The following is a 19,811-nucleotide window of genomic DNA, read 5'->3' on the forward strand; positions in this document are numbered from 1 at the left end:
CCTCTTACAGCCTGTATCTCAACTACCCAGGTTCTGCCACCCATCAATAAACCAAATAATGCCAAAATAAATAATTAAATAAAAACCCACAAAGGTTTATTCAATGTAGCCACACTGGGAAAAGGGGAAAAGAGATCCATTAACTTGCTACTCCATCTTCAGAATCTGAAGGATAGGTATTTCTTTTAGAATATAACAATCCTTGCTATTCGGGCCAGCAACAGTTATGGAAAGGCATGTGAATATACATGGTGACTCTGTTTTCTTAATTCCTACAGTTTATTTGATTTTAAGAGTAAAATATTTCAGTGTAATAAATAACAAAAATTTAAGTGGGTTTTGCAGATATAAAGGAAACACATATATATAGTAAAATTTGATAAATACTAATATAAAATTCATAAAACTAGAACATAATTATCCTCCTAAAACTCCTTAATTCCTAGTTACCACATGAAGGTGATGAACAAATATGTAACAAATGGAATAATATCCTCCAAATTATTTGAAAGACACTGGCATCTGGGATACAGTGACCAGTTATTCAAGCAATTCTCAGCAGTATACAACCAAATCCTGTCACCTACCTCCCTTAGTAAGGTGGGATATATTATTGTCTATGATAGAATATGCTGTACAATAAAAACAGAGACACTACATTACAAACCATTCAAATTTATTTATTTAAAGAGGTAAGCTTCGCACACAAACTCTATTTTATACCTACTGTATATTCTCTGTGGGGAAAACTAGACTAAAATCAATCGGGAACTAGTCTTGTTCTTTTAACAGATTGAGATTTGTGCTAGCTTCTGTTTTCAAACATGAGGCCACATTGTAAATGTGGTTTCTTTCACAAATACATATCCTTACTGAGTTAAGTGCACAATTCTTCTGTCTGCAATAATTTATTTCCATCACATCAAATAATGTCCCATAATTAATAAGAAATATTTAGTTTAGATTTACATTATTCTATATATGTATAGGATTAACCACCTATAGTAATTCTCACACCCACTAAGTCTGACGTATGAGCTCTGCTACACTCTTTATGTTTACACAATTTCCTCAAGCATAACTACTTTGCTCACACATATTGGACAGAGTTCCTCCCAAAGTCAATAAATGCTAAGGTTTCTGTGAAGCATGGATTCACTGATGAGGAATGAGCATTCATTAAAAGTCCTGACATATTACATTATTAGGGCTCCCCAATGCAAACCCTCCGCTATCACTTAGGATATAAAAAAAAAAAAAAAAGCTAACAGACTTGCAACACTATTTGGACTTATAGGGTTTCTTTCATGCGTGAATGTTTACACTGTATATGTATATAACACTTATTAGTCACCCTTTTTCCATTTGACTTTCTCACTACCAGAGTTTTTTTGAGCTAAGAGTTGAATTATTATGAAAGGCCTTGCCACAATCCTTGAACCTCTAGTGTTTCCATTCCAGTATGAATCCGCTGATGTCGAATAAGGCTTGAGCTATTATTAAAGGCTTTACTACATTCTTTGCAAGTGTAGGGTTTTTCTCCAGTATGAATTCTTTGATGTTTAATTAGGGCTGAATGATTATTAAATGCTTTATCACATTCCTTGCATTTATAAGGTTTTTCTCCAGTGTGAATTCTCTGGTGTTGGGTGAAGGTTGAGTAAATGCTAAAAGCTTTGCCACATTCTTCACATGTGTACGGTTTCTCACCAGTATGGATTCTCTGGTGCTTCCTCAGGTAAGAAGAACAGATAAAGGCCTGGCCACACTCAGCACATTTGTAGGGCTTTTCACCAGTATGAATTCTTTGGTGTAGAATAAGACATGAAGATTTAGCAAAGGCTTTGTCACATTCTTTGCATGTGTAGGGTTTCTCTCCAGTATGCAGTCTCTGATGATATTTAAAATACGAAGAACACCTAAAGGCCTTGCCACATTCCTTGCATTTGTATGGTTTTTCTCCAGTGTGAATTCTTTGGTGTACAAGAAGGCTTGAAGAATTAACAAACGCTTTGCCACAGTTTTTGCATGTGTAGGGTTTCTCTCCAGTATGAAATCTCTGATGATTCCTAAGGTATGAAGATGACCTAAAGGTTTTGTCGCATTCTTTGCATGTGTAAGTTTTCCCCCCAGTATGAAATCTCTGGTGATACTTAAGGTATGAAGAACAGCTGAAGGCCTTACCACATTCTTTGCACTCATAGAGTTTCTCAATAGTATGAATTTTCTGATGCTTGTGTAGGTATGAAGAACAGATGAACGTCTGACCACACTCTTCACATTTATAAGGTTTCTCTCCACTGTGAATTCTCCCATGTTGGTTAAGGTGTGAAGAACAGTTAAAAGCTTTGCCACACTCTTTGCATTTGTAGGGTTTCTCACCAGTATGGATTCTCTGGTGCTGAGAAAGTGATGAGCGAAAAATAAAAGCCTTGCCACAATCTGCACATTTGTAGGGCTTTTCTCCAGTATGAATCTTCTGGTGTCGAGAAAGGGCTGAGCAGTTATAAAAGGCTTTGCCACACTCTTCACACTTGTAGGGTTTCTCTCCACTATGAATTCTTTGGTGTTGAGTGAGAGCTGAGCAATTATTAAAGGCTTTGCCACATTCCTCACATATGTAGCGTTTCTCACCAGTGTGAATTCTACGGTGTTGGTTAAGGCTGGAAGAACAGTTAAAAGCTTTGCCACATTCTTTACATTTGTAGGGTTTCTTTCCAGTGTGAATAATTCTGTGTTGTTTAAGATGTGAAGAACAGTTAAAGGCTTTGCCACACTCTTCACATTTGTAGGGTTTCTCTCCAGTGTGAATTCTCTGGTGCTGAGAAAGTGATGTGGGAAAATTGAAGGCCTTGCCACAAGCCGCACATCTGTAGGGTCTTTCTCCAGTATGGATTCTTTGGTGTCGTGTACGGGCTGAGCAATTATTAAAGGCTTTGCCACACTCTTCACACTTGTATGGTCTTTCTCCAGTATGAATCCTCTGGTGCTGCGTGAGAGCTGAAGAATTATTAAAGGCTTTGCCACATTCACATTTGTAGGGTTTCTCCCCAGTATGAATTCTGTGGTGTTGGTTAAGGCTTGAAGAACATGTAAATGCTTTGCCACATTCTTTACATTTGTAGGGTTTCTCTCCAGTATGGATTCTATGGTGTTTATAAAGTGTTGAACGAACATTAAAGGCCTTACCACATTCACCACATTTGTAAAGTTTTTCTCCAGGATGACTTTTATGGTGTTGATTAAGTGAATTCCAAGGAAAGGTCTTGCCACATTCCTTCAATTGATAAGGCTTTATTCCTGTTGAGCAAAGGTGGAAGTATCAGTAGAAGATTAACCACATGGCTATAATTATAAAGCTTACCTTTTATATGAATCCTTGCATCCATAGATACAACTCTAAATGTGACTTACTCTCATATTAATGAGAAGATAGACATGATTCCATAACTGTATTCACTGCAGCATTAATCAAAAAAATACAATAAGTGAAACACTACAGAGTTCCACTGAAAAGCAATGGAACATCATTCAAAAATTTTAAAGTACACTCAAGCCAGTGAAATCGCTCTGTGAATAAAAGCACTGATTACCAGGGACCTACATGGTGGAAAGAGTGAACTGAATCCTGTAAGTTGTCTTCTGTCCTTTATATGAACCAAAGCCTTCGGCAGACACACATACACACACACCACATTTAAGGTAAGCAGTAATAAAATATATATGATAAGAAAAACTCTTACGGGCAGTATGCAAAATGAAATACACCTATTACATAAGACAGGTATTATTTAATTAGAAATAAATGAAAATTCTAAAACAGAAAACCTCAGAGAACACTTATCTGAATGGTGACTAGATGGAATGAACAAAAAAAATTACAAAATTATTTTCCTACGTTTGTCTTGAGAGCTAAGCTATTTCTGAAAGATTTGTGGCATAACAATTTAAATGTACTGAACCATAGATCAAATATTTAAGACAATAAATTTCATGTTTATGTTAATCTCAGTTAAAATAAACAAAAGGCTATTGAGTGATTTTAAGATGTCAAGTTTACTTTTAAATACAGAAGTGTCAGTAGAGACAACGTATTTATCAATTGTTTATGAAATTATAATAACTTCTATAAATATTCACTTAGCAGGATAAAACAACTATTAAGTAACCAATGAAAAATAAATACACATAGCATGGAAATACAGGATTAGTATTTAATATATGAAGAAAGAACATCAGTTTTATCTGGAACTAGTCATATGACTTATACATTTTATTATCTTACATTGTCCTAAAAAGCCACCTCTAAAAACTGTCATCCAATCATAATGAAAGTTACATCTAAGGACATTATCAACAGATATGAAGGAACCGATACAAAGTGAAACACAGAAAATGCAATTGCAAGTTCTGAAATATTCTGAAAGAATATTGGTAAGCTACTAAAAATACTCATCTACCTGAAGCATTTATCTAACTATTCTTTATCAATAAAAATGTGGGAGTCAGATACCAGGGTAAGAACCTGAGTGATCAGAGAGGCAGCAGAAAACCAACCAATGACCTCTTCTTTCTCTCATTGCTCAACTGAAAAGGGCCAAGATGCTCTCAGCCCCACACTTCTAATTCCTGTGTCTATCTGGCCTCAGTCCTCCAAAACCTCTATGGCTAATTTTGGTCATTTAGACTCTGCCCTCTCATTCGAAGCAAACTTCATAGGCAGTTTTGGCAGCATCCGAATGCAACCAAAATATCCAACAACTTTTCCCCTTTTCTGTACTGCATCTTCCTCTGTCCCGCCATCTCCCAAATAATGACACAGAGATGTATTAATTATGAAAGCTCAGCCTATAATATAGGCTTGTTTCTATCTAGTTCTTATAACTTAAATTAACCCATTTACATTTATCTACATTCTGCCATATGGCTCATGGCTATTACCTCTCCTCCTATACATCCTACTTGCTCTGCATCTCCTGCTGTCTCCATCTTTTTCTTCCCCAAGTCCTCTCAGTCTGAAGAAGTCCTGCCTATACCTACTGGCTAGCTATTAGCCATTCAGCTCTCTATTGCACCAATCACAGCAATACATCTTCATACAGTGTGCAAATACTCTGCAACATCTACTTGTGTACAACATTTTGCTATCACGTCACGAAAACAATGCATCGTAAATGACTGACAATCAATGTATGGCAGAAAATTCACTATAATAATTTACAAAGACGTCTGATGGGACAACTTTAATTACTGAGCATGTAAATGTAATTAGAGGATTTATACAGAAGTCACTGGAACTGTGTACAAGTTTCTGAGACACAGAAAGCAATGACAAGTCTGTAATGATCCAGACCCTCACCTGCAAAAGGACAGATTTCAGTCACTTTAAATGCATGCAGACATCACTAGAGTGGAAGCACAGATTTGAGAAAATGAAAGCATGATAAGCATCTGTCAGAAAATGTCCTACTTTGAGAGATGACAGGTGGAGCATTCTACATCACCATTTTTTCCCTAAAATAGCCTCCAATCCATCCAGCCAGCTTTTGACACCTGCCTTGCGGTGGCATCGCTAAACCTCTCTTGTATGTTCTGATCTACTCATTCCCACATACCTGGGTATACAGCAACTGATCCTGGTCCCTTCACATTCCAGGGCTCCTTTCTTTGCTCAAGAAATGTGACCAAGTACGGCTTAGACAAAGCAAGACCTGTTAGGAAGAAAGGCAAATGTGATGGCTGTATGTCGTTCTCTAGGACTGACATTTATGTATCACTGTTGTATTTATAAGAAAAGAGGAAGTAAAACAAAAGATGGCAGAAAATAATTTCTTTAAATGTTTCCTGATGGAGATATCCAGCTTTACCTCAAGAAAAAAAAGTTAAAGCTGCTGGTAAAATAATTTATATTAAGATGTATGCTTCATACTTCATGTGTCTCGATTTATAAAATTCCAAGGAGAACGAAGGAGTCACACTACCAAAGCACCAAGGTTGAAAACACAAGGACTGTAATTAACTTCATCGGCTACAAATACAGCTTCCCCTAAGTTTCCTTAAAAGGAGAAATCTGACTTTGTGAAAGGAGTTTGGAGGCTTTATTTCTCTAGTTTATGGACTAATTTGAGAAACATTACTCTTATTTCTTCTTTAAAAGTTTGGTAAAATTATAAAACGAATCCACTAGGACATGGGCTTTTTGAAGTTGGAAGGTTTTTGGGTTTTTTTTTTTTTTTTAATTATTACTTCAATTTCATTGTCTGTTGTAGATATCCTTATTTATTTTATATTGCCTCAATTTTGTTAGTACATATGATCCTGGTATTAAAACCAGAAAAGGGCACAACCAAAAAGAAAGCGAGAGAAAGAGAACAAGAAAAAGAAAATAATAGCCCACTATCTGTGATGAACATAGATGCAAAATTTCTCAATACTGGCAAAAAGACATCACAATGACTACCACCATCATCTGTACTTCATCACTCATATGCAAGGATAGTTCAACACATAAATCAAAAAAATGCAATTTACTATATAAACAGACTCAAAGACAGAAATTATGAAACTATACCAAGAAGTACCTATGTTTGCAGATAATTTGACTTTTTATATAAAAGACCCCAAAGACTCCACCAAGAAGCAAGCAAATCTGAAAGACACTTTTAGCAAAATGACAGGATACAAATATCAGCAAAAATCAGTGCCTTCCTATACAGCAAAAGCAAAGAAATTCTCATTCACTAAACCCATCCCCAACCCAAAGAAAAAGAAAAGAAAATACATTGAAAAAAAAAAAAAAAAAAAAAAAAAAAACCTAACCCAGGAAATAAAAGACCTCTGCAATGAAAGTTAAATCACTGAATAATAGAAACTGAAGGGAAAAAAATAAAAAGAAATTGAAGAAAATACTGGAAGATCAGAAACTCCCTGTGCTTATGGATTGAAAGACTTAATATTGTGAAAATGACCATTCCACTAAAAGCAATTTACATTTTTCCTTGCAATTCCAATAAAAATTCTGAGCCCATTCTATGAAGAAAATTTTTTCCAAATCTTAAAATTTATATGAAAGCACAAAAGAGCCTCAGAAGCCAACGTAATACTGACCAAAAGAACACAGTAGGAAATGTAACTTTGCCTGAATTCAAGACCCAATATGGGACCACAATAATAACATAGAATACGCTTGGCACAAAAACATAGACCCATTTTATAACTTCACCAAACTACAGCCCAACAGATATAGACAAACATACCAAAAATTCACACTGAAAAGAAGGCTCTCCATAGTGGTACAGAGATATTGGCTGCCAATGTGTACAAGAATGAAACTAAATAAAACTAACTTCAAAATACATCAAGGATCTCAATGTGAGACCAGAAACTCTGGAAGTGATTGAGGAAAACATACTGCATCTCAAAACAGGGCTAAATAAAGTCTTTCTGAACAGGGCTGTGGTCACTGAAGAAGGTTAACAATTGAAGAGCTAGACCTTCAGAAATTCAAAAACCATAAGAGAAGCAAAATAAACTGTTACTTGAATGAAAAGGCAGCCTGAAGAATAAGAGAAGATATCCAGAAGCTAATACCTGTGGCAGGAAATACCGTGACTAGCATGCCTCCAAAAAGTAAGCATTAAGAAAACAAACAATCCAATCACATATTGGACTTGGAAGCTGAACAGAGATCTCAAAAAAGAGAAACCCACGGCTGACATTTTACAAGTGTTTGTCATCCTTAGCTATCAGGGAAATGAAGATATAAAAACATTACTTTGAGATTCCAGCTCACCTGAATTGAAAAGACTATCATTAAGAAAACAAATGATGACAAATTTTGGCAAGTATGTACAGAAGGAACACACTTGAAGGGTGGCGGAAGTGTAAACTGATGCAGCCACTATGGGAATTGAAGTGAGGGATTTCTCAAAAAACTGAAAGTAAAACTCCGTAACTATCATATGACCCAGCCACATCGCTCTTGGACACAAACTCGACAGATTCCATCTCCCCTCAGAAATACTTGTATCTCCATGGTCACTGCTGCTGCTCCGTTCACAACAGCTGGGAAATGGAATCAGCTTACATATCCAATGAAGGATGAGTGGACAGTGAAAATGCCTTCTATATACACACAATAGAATTTTACTCGGGTATAGAGAAACATGAAGCTATGCAATTTGCAGGTAAAAGGATGGGCGAGGTAAATGAGAGCCAGAAACACGAAATGTCAATCGTTCCCTCTCATGTGTGGATCTTAGCTTTGAATTTCAGATTTCTCTGTTTCCTGTGGAGTACCTGTAGCAGACTGGAAGGTCACACTGAAGAGGGAGTGCCTGAGCAGACGGTGATACTACAATATCAGTGATAGGAAAGTAGAGTTAGGACTGACTGAGGGGGAGAAGGGTGTGTGTGGTGGGGAAGTCCAGTACCTGGGGGAGAGGATTAGCTAAAAGAAAGGATTTAAAAAGCCACACAGAATCCTATTGCTCTGTAAACTAATTTAAAGAATAATTTAAAGAAACATGTCCTGCATGGATGGACACTACTGCTCACTAAAAACATAGGTTTTGTTTGTTTGTTTGTTTGTTTTGTTTTTTTAAGTTCCATCACACAGGTAGAATACCTCTTATGAATTTCTGCTCAGGGTGTGCCAGGGACCACCAAAGCAATGCAAGTTTGCTCCATTCCTCTTGACTGCCCAAAAGACTAGCTCATAAGATATAATTACCCAAGTCATCACACGCTTCAGTAGTGGGACAAAAACATGTCAAGTTTTAAGAGAACTGGAAGCTTTCTTCTGGCCGGTCAGCTTTCACAGGATGGGAGGTGATGTGTGAAGGCTTTGGGGGTAGAAAGGAGGCATCTGTGAACCCTGAAAACTATAATACTGTGTAGAATGTTCCTTAACACTGTGTGAAGATGAGTCCCTGTGATTGGTTTAATAAAGAGCTGGATGACCAACAGTTGGCAGGAAGTGGTCAGGTGGGACTTTTGGAGACAGAGAGAGCTCTGGGAAGAAGAAAGGAAAGACTTCATGAGACACAGAGCAAGCACAATGGGCAATATGGAGATGCGGTAATAAAGCTAAGAAGCAGAAAGTAAATCAATACAAGTGGTTTAATTTAAGTTATAAGAGCTAGTTATAAACAAGCCAAAGCTATCAGATGAGCTTTCATAATTAATAAAAAGTCCCCCTGTCATTATTGGGGAGCTGAAGGTCCCAACAAAAAAATCTGCCTACATAATACCAACCTACTGGGCAAGATGTGTTCACGGGCATGACTATTACAAGTAAACAATAGCTCATGATTGGTAAAAGCTGTGCCTGGGGAGGTCCTAGGCCCTACAGCTGTTGTTTTATAAAATGCACATGATGTCAAACAGACTTTTAAATGTTTGTATTTATGTGCACATATTTGTGCTGTTCTCAATGTTAATGAGAGCAGCTGCGACTGGCAGTTGGTGGTGGCTAACATAGAGACTCATAACTAGCCAAGGTACTATGAATAGCTGACTGGTGAGTTTTCAACACTAAATGGGCATCTATAAAAATCCTTCTACGGTTCAGTAAATGTTATGGAAAAGGAGCTGGGAAAAAACATCTAAGTTGGGGGGAACTGGAAAGAGTCCTGTTGAGAAAGTCTTCTAGACAGTGCATGGCTATTCAAAGCAGTGAAGGTCACTTGCACAGGGCCTTCACCAGACATGGTCCATCAACAGGGGTCTGTGGAAAGGGTCAGATAAGGGTGAGTTTAGTCAGTGTACATTACATGCATGTGTAAAATTGTGAAATAATTGTTTCATAATGCAAAATCAGAAACTCACTGTTGGAAAGCACAAGTTCCCATTAGATAGTCTACAAATGGAGGAAGTTACACGTTTACAGAGAATTAAGAATTCACTGTGGATGAGATCCTCACCCAGGAACACGAGGTGGCTGTAATTCTCCAGCATCACATCCCTATACAGACTCCACTGAGCAGGCTCCAAGCATTCACGCTCCTCTGCAGAGAAATCAATGGCCACGTCCCTGAAGGAGAGCAGCCCCTGAAATGAAAACAGATGAAGAGTATATGTTAATTTAATTAAGTAGTGTAGCTGGAAGCTTACTATCAATATAGAAATAATATGTAGTTGGAATCGTAATTTTTAATTTCACACAACGCGAAAGAGTAATAGCACAGTGAATGACATGCTTTTTCATAATAGCTTATACATTATCCATCTTCAGGGAAAGAAAATGACATATGCCTTAACAAACCCATATGTATATTTCCAGATACACAAAATAGAGCATGAATACAATATGTATTTCACATACTATAGTGGTGTTGTATACACTGCTCATAGGAGAAAGTTGCACTGAGTTAGAGTGGTTCTCCTCAACTGTTACACATGAAATGGACATGCAGATTCTGATGCAGCAGCTCCTGGGGAAGGGCTGAGTCTCTGAATACGTACCCACTTCAGTACTGAGGTAAATGACAGCATACCAAGGGACACTTGTTTGAGTACCCAAGAGGGCAACAATAAGGGAAGAATTCACAGATAAAAAAGGAACTGGAAGATTTTTAACAAATTTATACATTTGAAAAATAAAAGTACAATGCTTTTAAATTAAAAAAAAATATTAGAACATTAGATGTCACTTTAAAGTTTTTTATTTCGTTTTTCTTCTACATCTTCTCACCCCACCCTGTTTAGATAAATGATGGGGGACATCGTTCTGTATATATGTTTCTCTTATTGGTTGATGAATGAAACACTGTTTGGCCAACAGAGGCAGGAAGATAGGCAGGACTAGGAGATGAGGAGAATCTTGGGAAGAGTGGGCATAGAGAGAGAGAGGGAGACCCCGAAGAGACGCCATGTAGCTGCCAAAGTAGTAACAGGTCCAGGCATTCTCTGGTAAGCCAAGACCATGTGGAAATACACAGATTTATAGAAATGGGTTAATAATTAAGAGAGAGTTGGCCAATAACAAGCCCTAGCCCTCGGCCAACAGTTTCAGAAATTAATATGTGCCTCTGTATGCTTATTTGTGGCTGAAGGACAATGGGACCTAGTCAGACAAGAAACTCTAGCAACAGATAAATATTCATCTATTTGTTGGGGAGATATGGGAAGGCTCAAAGCGGGCTCTGTACATTAGTCCCTACGTTCTTCATGGCTAGCAAGTCACCTATCTCCCACTATATAGAGAACTCAAGGTTAAGCTGAAGCACAGTAAGACCCAGACAATAAATGTGGAGCTGATTGTGAGGAAACCTGATCCATGGATTGTTCTGAATCAACAATGAGATCTCATTGTCTCAGAGTATCTACCATGTTATTCATGACTCCCAGTATCCCACTTAGAAAAGCAGAGTGTGTAACTGAGGGACTTTAAGGTAGAGGGGTGACCTTTGTGGAATCCACCTCCACCACGCCATTTGGGAATATTTCTGTTTCATGTTGTACTGATGAAGACAATGTGAAGTTTATGTACACATGGATAGAAATTACTGAACACATGTGTTCAGCATGACAAACTGTGGAGGTATGAATGAGAATGGCCCCTAAAGGTTCTTATTTCTGAATGCCTGGTCCCTGGTTGGTGGAACTGTTTGGGAAGGTTTAGGAGGTGTGGCCTTGTTCCAAGTGGTGTGCTACTAGAGGTGTTGAGGTTTGAAAAGACTCATGCCATTTCCAGTGCCCCCCCCCTTCTCTTTCTCTGCCTCATGGCTGTGTCTCAAGAGGTTAGCTCTACGCTAATGCTCCAGCACCATGCCTGCCTGCCGCCATGCTCCCTATCACGATTGTCATAGACTCTAACCTTCACATAAACTCTTTCTTCTGTAAGCTGCCATGGCCACAGTTTCTTATCACAGCAACAGAACATAACTAAAACACAAACCCAGAGATAGCTATGTTAAAGGAGACAGAACACACATGATTTGAACGAGGCCAGATATTCTACCACACCCCACATTCTCAGCTCTGCAGCTCACCACAGACTGGATGCCCACTTCCCTGAGATACACAGTGCCATTTCTACACGTTTCCTTCCATGTTCTGTTGTTTGGGTTTGAGTCTTCTCTCTCTCTCTCTCTCTCTCTCTCTCTCTCTCTCTCTCTGTGTGTGTGTGTGTGTGTGTGTGTGTGTGTGTGTGTGTGTGTGTTTATTTTTAGAGTACCCTTAAAAATAATAGGTTTCATCATGACATCCTCATCTACAGACCATTACTCTTTCTTTGCATTCCTGTTCCTCCCCAGCAGTCCTCTCTAATAAAAAAACATAAATTGTGTATTTTTCTTATTCTAAGAACTGAGCAGCTTCAGGTACATAGCGAAGTTAAGCAGGAAGTACACAAACTCCCATTATGCATCCATATCTTACGCCATTCACTATTCTCCATCCCACTGGCAGAGGGGTGGGTTTGCTACAATGGCTACATACTGACATGCTTAGAGGCCCCCTTGAATAACCCCTCTTCCTTCCCAGCTGGTTCTCCCTTTTCCCCCAGTTAGTTGCCCTTTCTCCTTTCATATTCCATATATTGTGTATATGAACCACATTTCCTTTGTCCAAGTATCTGTTAATGGGCCCCTATGCTGGCCTTACTTGGCAGTCAAAAACAGGGAGGGGATAAGTATTGCTCCAGGATACTGTCTTAAAACCCTTCTGGTACACAGGAGAATGGTATAACTAGGGCATTTGATTTTCCCATTTTCAGTATTTTGAAGAACTTCTTTACTGAGTTCTGTAATGACACATACCAACCATCAGTGAATATTTCTTCTTTCCCACACATCTTGTGAACACCTAATGCCATTCATTTACTCAATCATGCTGACTAGGGTGAAGGGGAATCTTAAAGTCGTTTTAATCTGCATTTCTCTGATAGTTGAAATTGCTGAGTTTTTTTTTTTTTTTTCAAATTATTCCTTGGCCATTTGCATTACCTCCTGTTGAGAAATATCTATTTATTGGACAATTTGTTGATTGAATGGTTTAGTTTTGACCCGCTTAATTTCTGCATTACTTTTTCTGTATTTAGAATTAGTACCCTGTGGGAATATTATGTTAAGGTGTGTTACTTTTGTTTATGTTGCATTTGTTTAATTCTCTGAAGCTGTGTTAACATCGCCTGTCTAGACACCTGATGGTCTAATAAAGAGCTAAAGGCCAATAGTGAGGCAGGAGCAAGGATAGGTGGGGTTGGCAGGCAGAGAGAATAAATAGAAGGAGAAATCTGGGAGGAGAGGAGAAGTAGTAGCCAGAGAAGGAAGAGGATGTCAGGGGTCTGCCGTCTAGCTACATAGCAATCCATGGAGTCAATGTAAGATTTACAGAAGAGAATGGGAAAAGCCCAAAGACAAAATGTAGATGTGATAATATAAATTAAAGAAAGCTGGGGAAAAAAAAAAAAAAGCCAAGCTAAGGCTGGACATTTCTAAGAATAAGCCTCCATGTAATGTATTTGGGAGCTGGGTGGCAGCCCCCCCCCCCCAAAAAAAAAAAAAAAAAAAAGAGTAAAACACATCACAGTACTACTAGTACTACAGCTACTTCAGTACTCTGTCCGGTATGTCACTAGCAAGGATTTTCCCCATTCAGTAGGTTGACTCTTCACTCTAGTTAATACATTTAATTTCGTATATCATCACAATTGTTCATTCAAGGGACTATTCCCTATGTTATTCTATATATGAAATACAGTTGTCCCATAGTAGCTGTTAAAGACTTTGTTTCTTTTTTCCAGTATATGCTTCTGATAACTTTGTCAAAAATTAAGTGGTTTAACTGGGCCCTGGTGGTACATGCCTTTAATCCCAGCACTCAGGAGACAGAGACAAGCAGATCTCTGGGATTCAAGGCCAGCCTGGTCTACGGTGTGAGTTCCACGACAGCCAGGGCTATATAGTGAAACTGTCTTTAAACATTAAATGGTATATTTGAGTCTTCTATCTTATCCCATTGGTTTACATACATGTCAATGTTTATGCAATACCGTGCTGGTTTTGTTAGTATGAGTCTGTAATATATTTGACATCCAGTATTGTGATACTTCCAGCATTGCTCTTTCTGTTAAATATTTCTTTGACTGTTTTTCATTTGCTTTTATATTTCCATATGAATTTTAGGATTGCTTTTCTAGTTCTGTGAAGAATGCCAATGTATGGTATCCTGGGACTTCATGCAGTGGTAGGCAAACACTACCTACTAAGTGACATCAGTAGTCCTAGTCTGTATAACATCATCGGTGTCTAGAAATTTCTCTTCTAAAAGTCTCTTGACCTGGAAAATGCAGCACAAGAAAGGGTAGATAATGAAGTGAACTGTTCAAGATGTTTATGTACTTTGGAGCCTAAACATCCCAAGCCCTAGAAAGACACATGCTACAGACAAGAACTCCTAGTTATGAATTTTCTGTGTGATGCATTTAGAAAACTTAATGGTAAATGGGTAAAACCCCATGGGCCACAGCTCCTTCTACCCATACATGCCACCTATGAGACAGAGTCCAACATTTCTTTACCTTATTCTTGCCCAACTCTCTTTGTTTAATAAACACCAACTCTGCTTCATGTGAGCTCATCCTGAAATCCTTTTCTATGGCAAAATCAAAGAGTCAACTTTGGTGGAGGTCCCTTGTAGATTAAAGGAAGTCATCAGGTGGTTGGTAGTTCTTAGTTGTGTTACCCATGGATGAAACAAGTTGTGTTTCTCACCTCTAAGTAAAATGATCATATATACCTCTGGGCATCAATGAATATTCTTAGCAGAGGACAATTAACACTTATGCTTAACTACTAAGATAGTCAAAATGTAAGCAATATTTTCATCTTGTATATCTCTGACCATAACAGTCCACTTTCATGCTTTTATCCCTATTAAATGACTTTCTTCTCAATACTAATTCTCCGATTATGAGACAACTTTAAAAATCCAACAGTAAAGCCACAAACAACACACATGCACACATTATAAATCAACATGGCACTATGTCTAATCAATGATGATTGAGCTGTGATGGTGTTTCAGATACAGTATCAACAACAAAATGCTAAGCATCTAACATGGATCATTTCTTATAAATTAACACACATCCCTCCAAATTTCCTTCTTACATCTCAAATGTTTTGTCCATTCCCAGTGGGATTCTGCCACTTCCTAAATTAATTAAAGATATAATTAGGTCCTGTCTTAACAGGGTAAGTCACGAAGGAAGAGAACAAAGTGACAGATAACCATCTGCATAGTGCACAGAGGGGTAAAAAGTACAGAATGGAAAAGTGAGCAAGGTGCCCTACGTCTGAACCAGCATGCAGGAGTCAGAAGCAACAGAAGTTAAAGTCAATGTCAGTTACATGGCAAGTTTGAGGGCAACCTGGTCTTCACAAGAAGTTTTCTCAAAAACACAGAACAAAGCACAAAAGAGTGTGTGTGTGTCAGGTACATGCACACGAGTGTAGTACCCACAGAGGCCAGAGGCACCAGATCCCCTAGAGCTGTAGTTACAGACAGTTGTCAATTGCCCAACATGAATGCAAGGAACTGAACTCAGATTCTCTACAAGAGCAGCAGTGCCATCTCTTCAGTGGACAGGAACTACTTTAATCCTTTCTTTCAAGTTTTATTTATTTTTACTTTATGTGGACAGGTGTTTGCCTGCATGTATGTACATGTGAGTCCGATGTCAAAGTGGGTGTTGTATCTATTCCACGGATGAATCTCTTAACAGTTCATACAATCCTGAGCATTCAGACCTAGAGACATACAAGAAACACCAAATGGATTTTCTTGTCAGGCTGTGTTTATTCATGTGAATGTGAGTGTGAGTGTGTGAGTGTGTGTGTGTGTGTGTGTGTGTGTGTGTGTGTGTGCGCATGCGCACGTGCACACACATACACGCGAACATTTAAAACAACCTCTCACAAACAACACACCTCGTGCAAACATTTGAAACAATGACTAAGAGGTCATGGATTTAAGAGAAAGTGGAGGAAATGAAAAATTGAAGGGGAGAAGAAAAATAGAAATGATGTAAATACAGTAATCGTGTATAGAACTCTAAAAAGAGGTTTAATTAAAGTAATGGACAGGGACTAACATAGTGTTTTAATCTCCTTTCCAGTTGCAGCAATAAAATAATCTACACACACACACACACACACACACACACACACACACACACACGGGGGGGGGGGAACCTAGGGGTGAAAAGCTCAGAGTTCTAGACTAGAATCTATCAATGCCAAGATGTCAAGGCAGTAATAACTTGAAGCAGCTAGTCACATCAGCAGAACGGAGAGAGAAGAAATGCATACACGCTCCTAGGGTTCAGTTCGATTTCTTCACTGTTACACAGTCCAGAACCTAAACTCAGGGAATGGTGAGGCTCACAGTGGGATGTGGTCACCCCACATCAATTAAATAATCAAGGAAATCTGCGAGGCTAACCTGGTCTAGACAGTTTGTCATGGAGAATCTCTTCCCAGTGACAACTAGATTGTGTCAGGTTGAGAATTTGGACAAATTGTCACACTTCCAATACACCAATAGCCCTCGGAGAAAACTAACAGGCTATAAGCGCAGGAGGGCCCAGAAATTCCACTTATTCCAGACAGGCCAAGAACTTCATGAGACCAACATCCATCAAGACAGTGTTGTGTAGTAATGGCATTGCTCCTCTGAGACAGGCTGTCAACAGATGCACCCTGCGTGGGCAAAATCCTACACCTGTCACCTTTCTCCAGTCCTGGGCTACCGAGCCAGCTCCTGTCTCAGCACTCAGGGCAGGCTAAGGCAACCTCCTCCTAACAGAGTGGTCGCTCCTGCATCATCCCCATCTCTCCCCAGTGCTCTCCTGCATCCAGAGGCAATGGCCCAGCCTGGGTCAGCACAGCACCTCCCACCAACCCCAGGACCTCTCCCTTCAACACGGACCCGCCCACCTCGCATTTCCCCTCTGGTCGCACTAAGTCCTGGACCAACCTCCATGTCAGAGATGCTACCAGAGCGCCAACAGGACCCGCGACACTGGCCCAACTTTGGAGAAGACGGCCAGAAAGCAGAGACGCACAGGCGCAGAAGGAACGCGGAAGCGCCCTTCCCAGAGTCCTTGTTTGTGACGTCGCCGCGGACGAAACTACATTTCCCACAATCCTGTGCCAAGCGAGTTGCCGGGGAGCCAGGGAAGGTGGTTTGTGTAGTTGCTGGGTTAGTGTCAGACTGTTTGCACAAGAGAATGGGTAGAAACAAGTCCTGTGTGCACGTGTACAACCACGGGGAGTCAGGCTGCCGCATTTTAAATCTCAAGTTCTCAAAATGAGATGTTTGCACGTGAGTCGAACCTTTGACAGCCATGTTTATCAGATTTACTGCTTACTTTTGAGTCTGTATGTTGTGGTTTAAAACTACAGGATAGTTTAGATATTTTCCCCCCCTCAGGTTCTGAATACAGATGCTCAGAAACACATTTTGGAAAATCAAGTCTTTTGATAATGATGGACATTCGCAATGGGGGCGGGGGGCTGGAATATGGAGGCAATCCAGCAAGAGCAAAGAATTCCTTTTTTAGTAGAGTTCAGAGGAAAACCTCCTTGAGTTTATCGCATTAATGGGAGCTCTAGGTTGTAATTTTGGAAGTTAGTTCTATCACACTGCGCTACGTAAGTGCTATTACATAGGAATTTAGCCATTAAAATATCGTAGACAGCTACAATGCTGAATGCGGTTCATGGCATCTGCCATCTGATTGATAGAAGTGTTGAGATCAGTCTATGCGCTACTCAAAAAGTTATGTCATGTTGTTTAAAGGGGGTTTTCAGGCTATGCCCTGCCCTGAGGGGATCCATTTTGAGGGTGGAGGATGATGCCTCCCTGGGAGGACAAGTGACATCTGTTCGTTAGGATTTTCTTCCACATTAGACTTCAGCCAGCATGTTCAGTTCGTGTCTTCCCTGGCCCTGAATTTACTCCTCAGTATGTGTTCTGAAAACCGAAGGTATCTGCCTTGAACTTCTCTCACGAACTCAGGATGGAAAAGCAATTATACCCTGGAATACAAGGTCTTCATAATTATGTTTCTGAAAATACAAAATGAAATAGATGTTGATCCAGGACATTCTCTTCCTAGAAGAGGATGGTTACCTGCCATGACCATTTGGGAGGAATCATCCCATTTCTACCAGCGTTTTGTCACAGATGTTAAATATCCTGCCTTAGAATCCCCAGTGGAATAACAAACTGAAGACACATCAAGAACCTGGGATTTTTTTTATCATTAGAGGAACCAGGGGTCAATCACCAGATACCATCCATGTATTTTTTTTAAAAATGGGCAAATGTTCTGAAATGACAATTCTAAATATGTGAAGTCAAACAGACAGTATGTGAAAAAGTGCCCAGTCTGAGTATTTGGAAATTCAAACTAAAGGTGCTTGCATAAAACCAAGTATGGTTTTACATGTTGGAAATCCAACATCTGGGTACTGGAGACAGGAACATCAGAGGTCCAAGGTCATCCTTAGGTACATAGCAAGTTTGAAACAAGTTTGGTATTATGTGGCACTCCACCACCACCACCCCAAAAGAACAAAACAATAGAAACTGAAAACTCGACAGGTAAATGAAGACTAGGAAAGAGTGAAAGAAACTGTAATTTTGGGCTTCTAGAGAGACTTCATTAGTTTTCCCCTAATGATTACCTGATAGAAATAGCCAAAATCTACGCAATGTGTAGTTGGAGTGCATTCAAACCATTCTAGAATTTGATAAGAAATGTTTGTTCAAAATTAATCACTCAGTAGTTAATTCAGATGATAGTGTTGTCAAACAACATAACAAAAACTACTCAAATAATTTGGTTTAAAATTGGACATATATAGAAATTATTTTTCCAAATGAGACATACTAATATCTAATATATATGGGAGGCACTCAATATCACTACAGGATATTGACAGCTCATAATTTGCAATCCATAACACAGTAGTCTAAAGGATTCTAAATATCCCTACCATGAAAATCATCAACGCTAGAGCTAGATCTGCAAATTTCATTTATTATATAATTAAATATGTCAAAACCATAGTGTACAGCATATACAACTAGTTACTTTGGGTCAATAATGAATAAGCACTTATAAATGAAGAATGCCATGAATACCTAAATAAAACTACCCCTGTATTAGGGAAACTGAAAGTACATACCAGAAATTAAAATTTCTGATAAGATGGAGTAGGGAGAAAATGAGAGCTATAGTGTTGGTTACAAAGGACAGTGACTGTGTTGCACATGTAGCTGGAGGTTAAATGAACAACCAAAGAGTAAGATAACTAAGAAATGGAACATTCTCGCCACAAGCTCAGTGTTTGCTCTGAAGTGGCAGCACAGTTGTCTTCACCCATTTCTTCATCAATTTTCTTAAAAAAAAAAAAAAAAAAAAAAAAGCAAGAATACCATTCTGAGTCTTTTTATTTTGTATACAACGTTCTGCCTCCCTGTTGCCTACACACCAGAAGAGGGCACCAGATGTCATTATAGATGCTGTGAGCCACCATGTGGTTGCTGGAAATTGGACTAAGGATCTCTGGAAGAACAGTCAGTGCTTTTAACCTCTAAGCCATCTCTCTAGCCTCCCATTCTGATATTTTTTTACTAGGGGAGATTATTTTGTTTCTGTTGTTTCTAACAGTAATATATATGAAGCTTTCCCAGTGTTTCCTCAACATAATATCTCAATAAACATCAAATATTAAACCAAGATGAAAAGGAGTATGTAAAAAAAGAGATGTAATAATAAATGTGTAACTTAGTAT

The 19,811-nt window shown here is 38.8% G+C and overlaps 2 protein-coding genes across 2 annotated transcripts in view; both read right to left on the bottom strand.

The window, feature by feature from the left end:
* Positions 1 to 702: 702 nt before the first annotated feature.
* The window catches only part of LOC127220706 (zinc finger protein 729-like), a 33,235-nt gene continuing 14,126 nt past the window's right edge, over positions 703 to 19,811 (bottom strand). Inside the window, 3 exon segments of the mRNA XM_051182633.1 lie at positions 703 to 1,452; positions 1,454 to 3,227; positions 7,357 to 7,384. Coding sequence (XP_051038590.1) covers positions 1,378 to 1,452; positions 1,454 to 3,227; positions 7,357 to 7,384 — 1,877 coding nt within the window. The 3' untranslated portion in view covers positions 703 to 1,377.
* LOC127220704 (zinc finger protein 58) lies at positions 5,602 to 17,106 on the bottom strand. The gene is made up of 3 exons (XM_051182632.1): positions 16,984 to 17,106; positions 9,924 to 10,050; positions 5,602 to 5,711 (listed from the first exon to the last, which is right to left on the bottom strand). Exons 1-3 carry the CDS (start codon positions 16,987 to 16,989, stop codon positions 5,602 to 5,604), a joined length of 243 nt encoding a protein of 80 aa, XP_051038589.1. The 5' UTR covers positions 16,990 to 17,106.

This window comes from Phodopus roborovskii, unplaced genomic scaffold, assembly GCF_943737965.1.
Source record: "Phodopus roborovskii unplaced genomic scaffold, PHOROB, whole genome shotgun sequence".
NCBI classification, from domain to species: domain Eukaryota; kingdom Metazoa; phylum Chordata; class Mammalia; order Rodentia; family Cricetidae; genus Phodopus; species Phodopus roborovskii.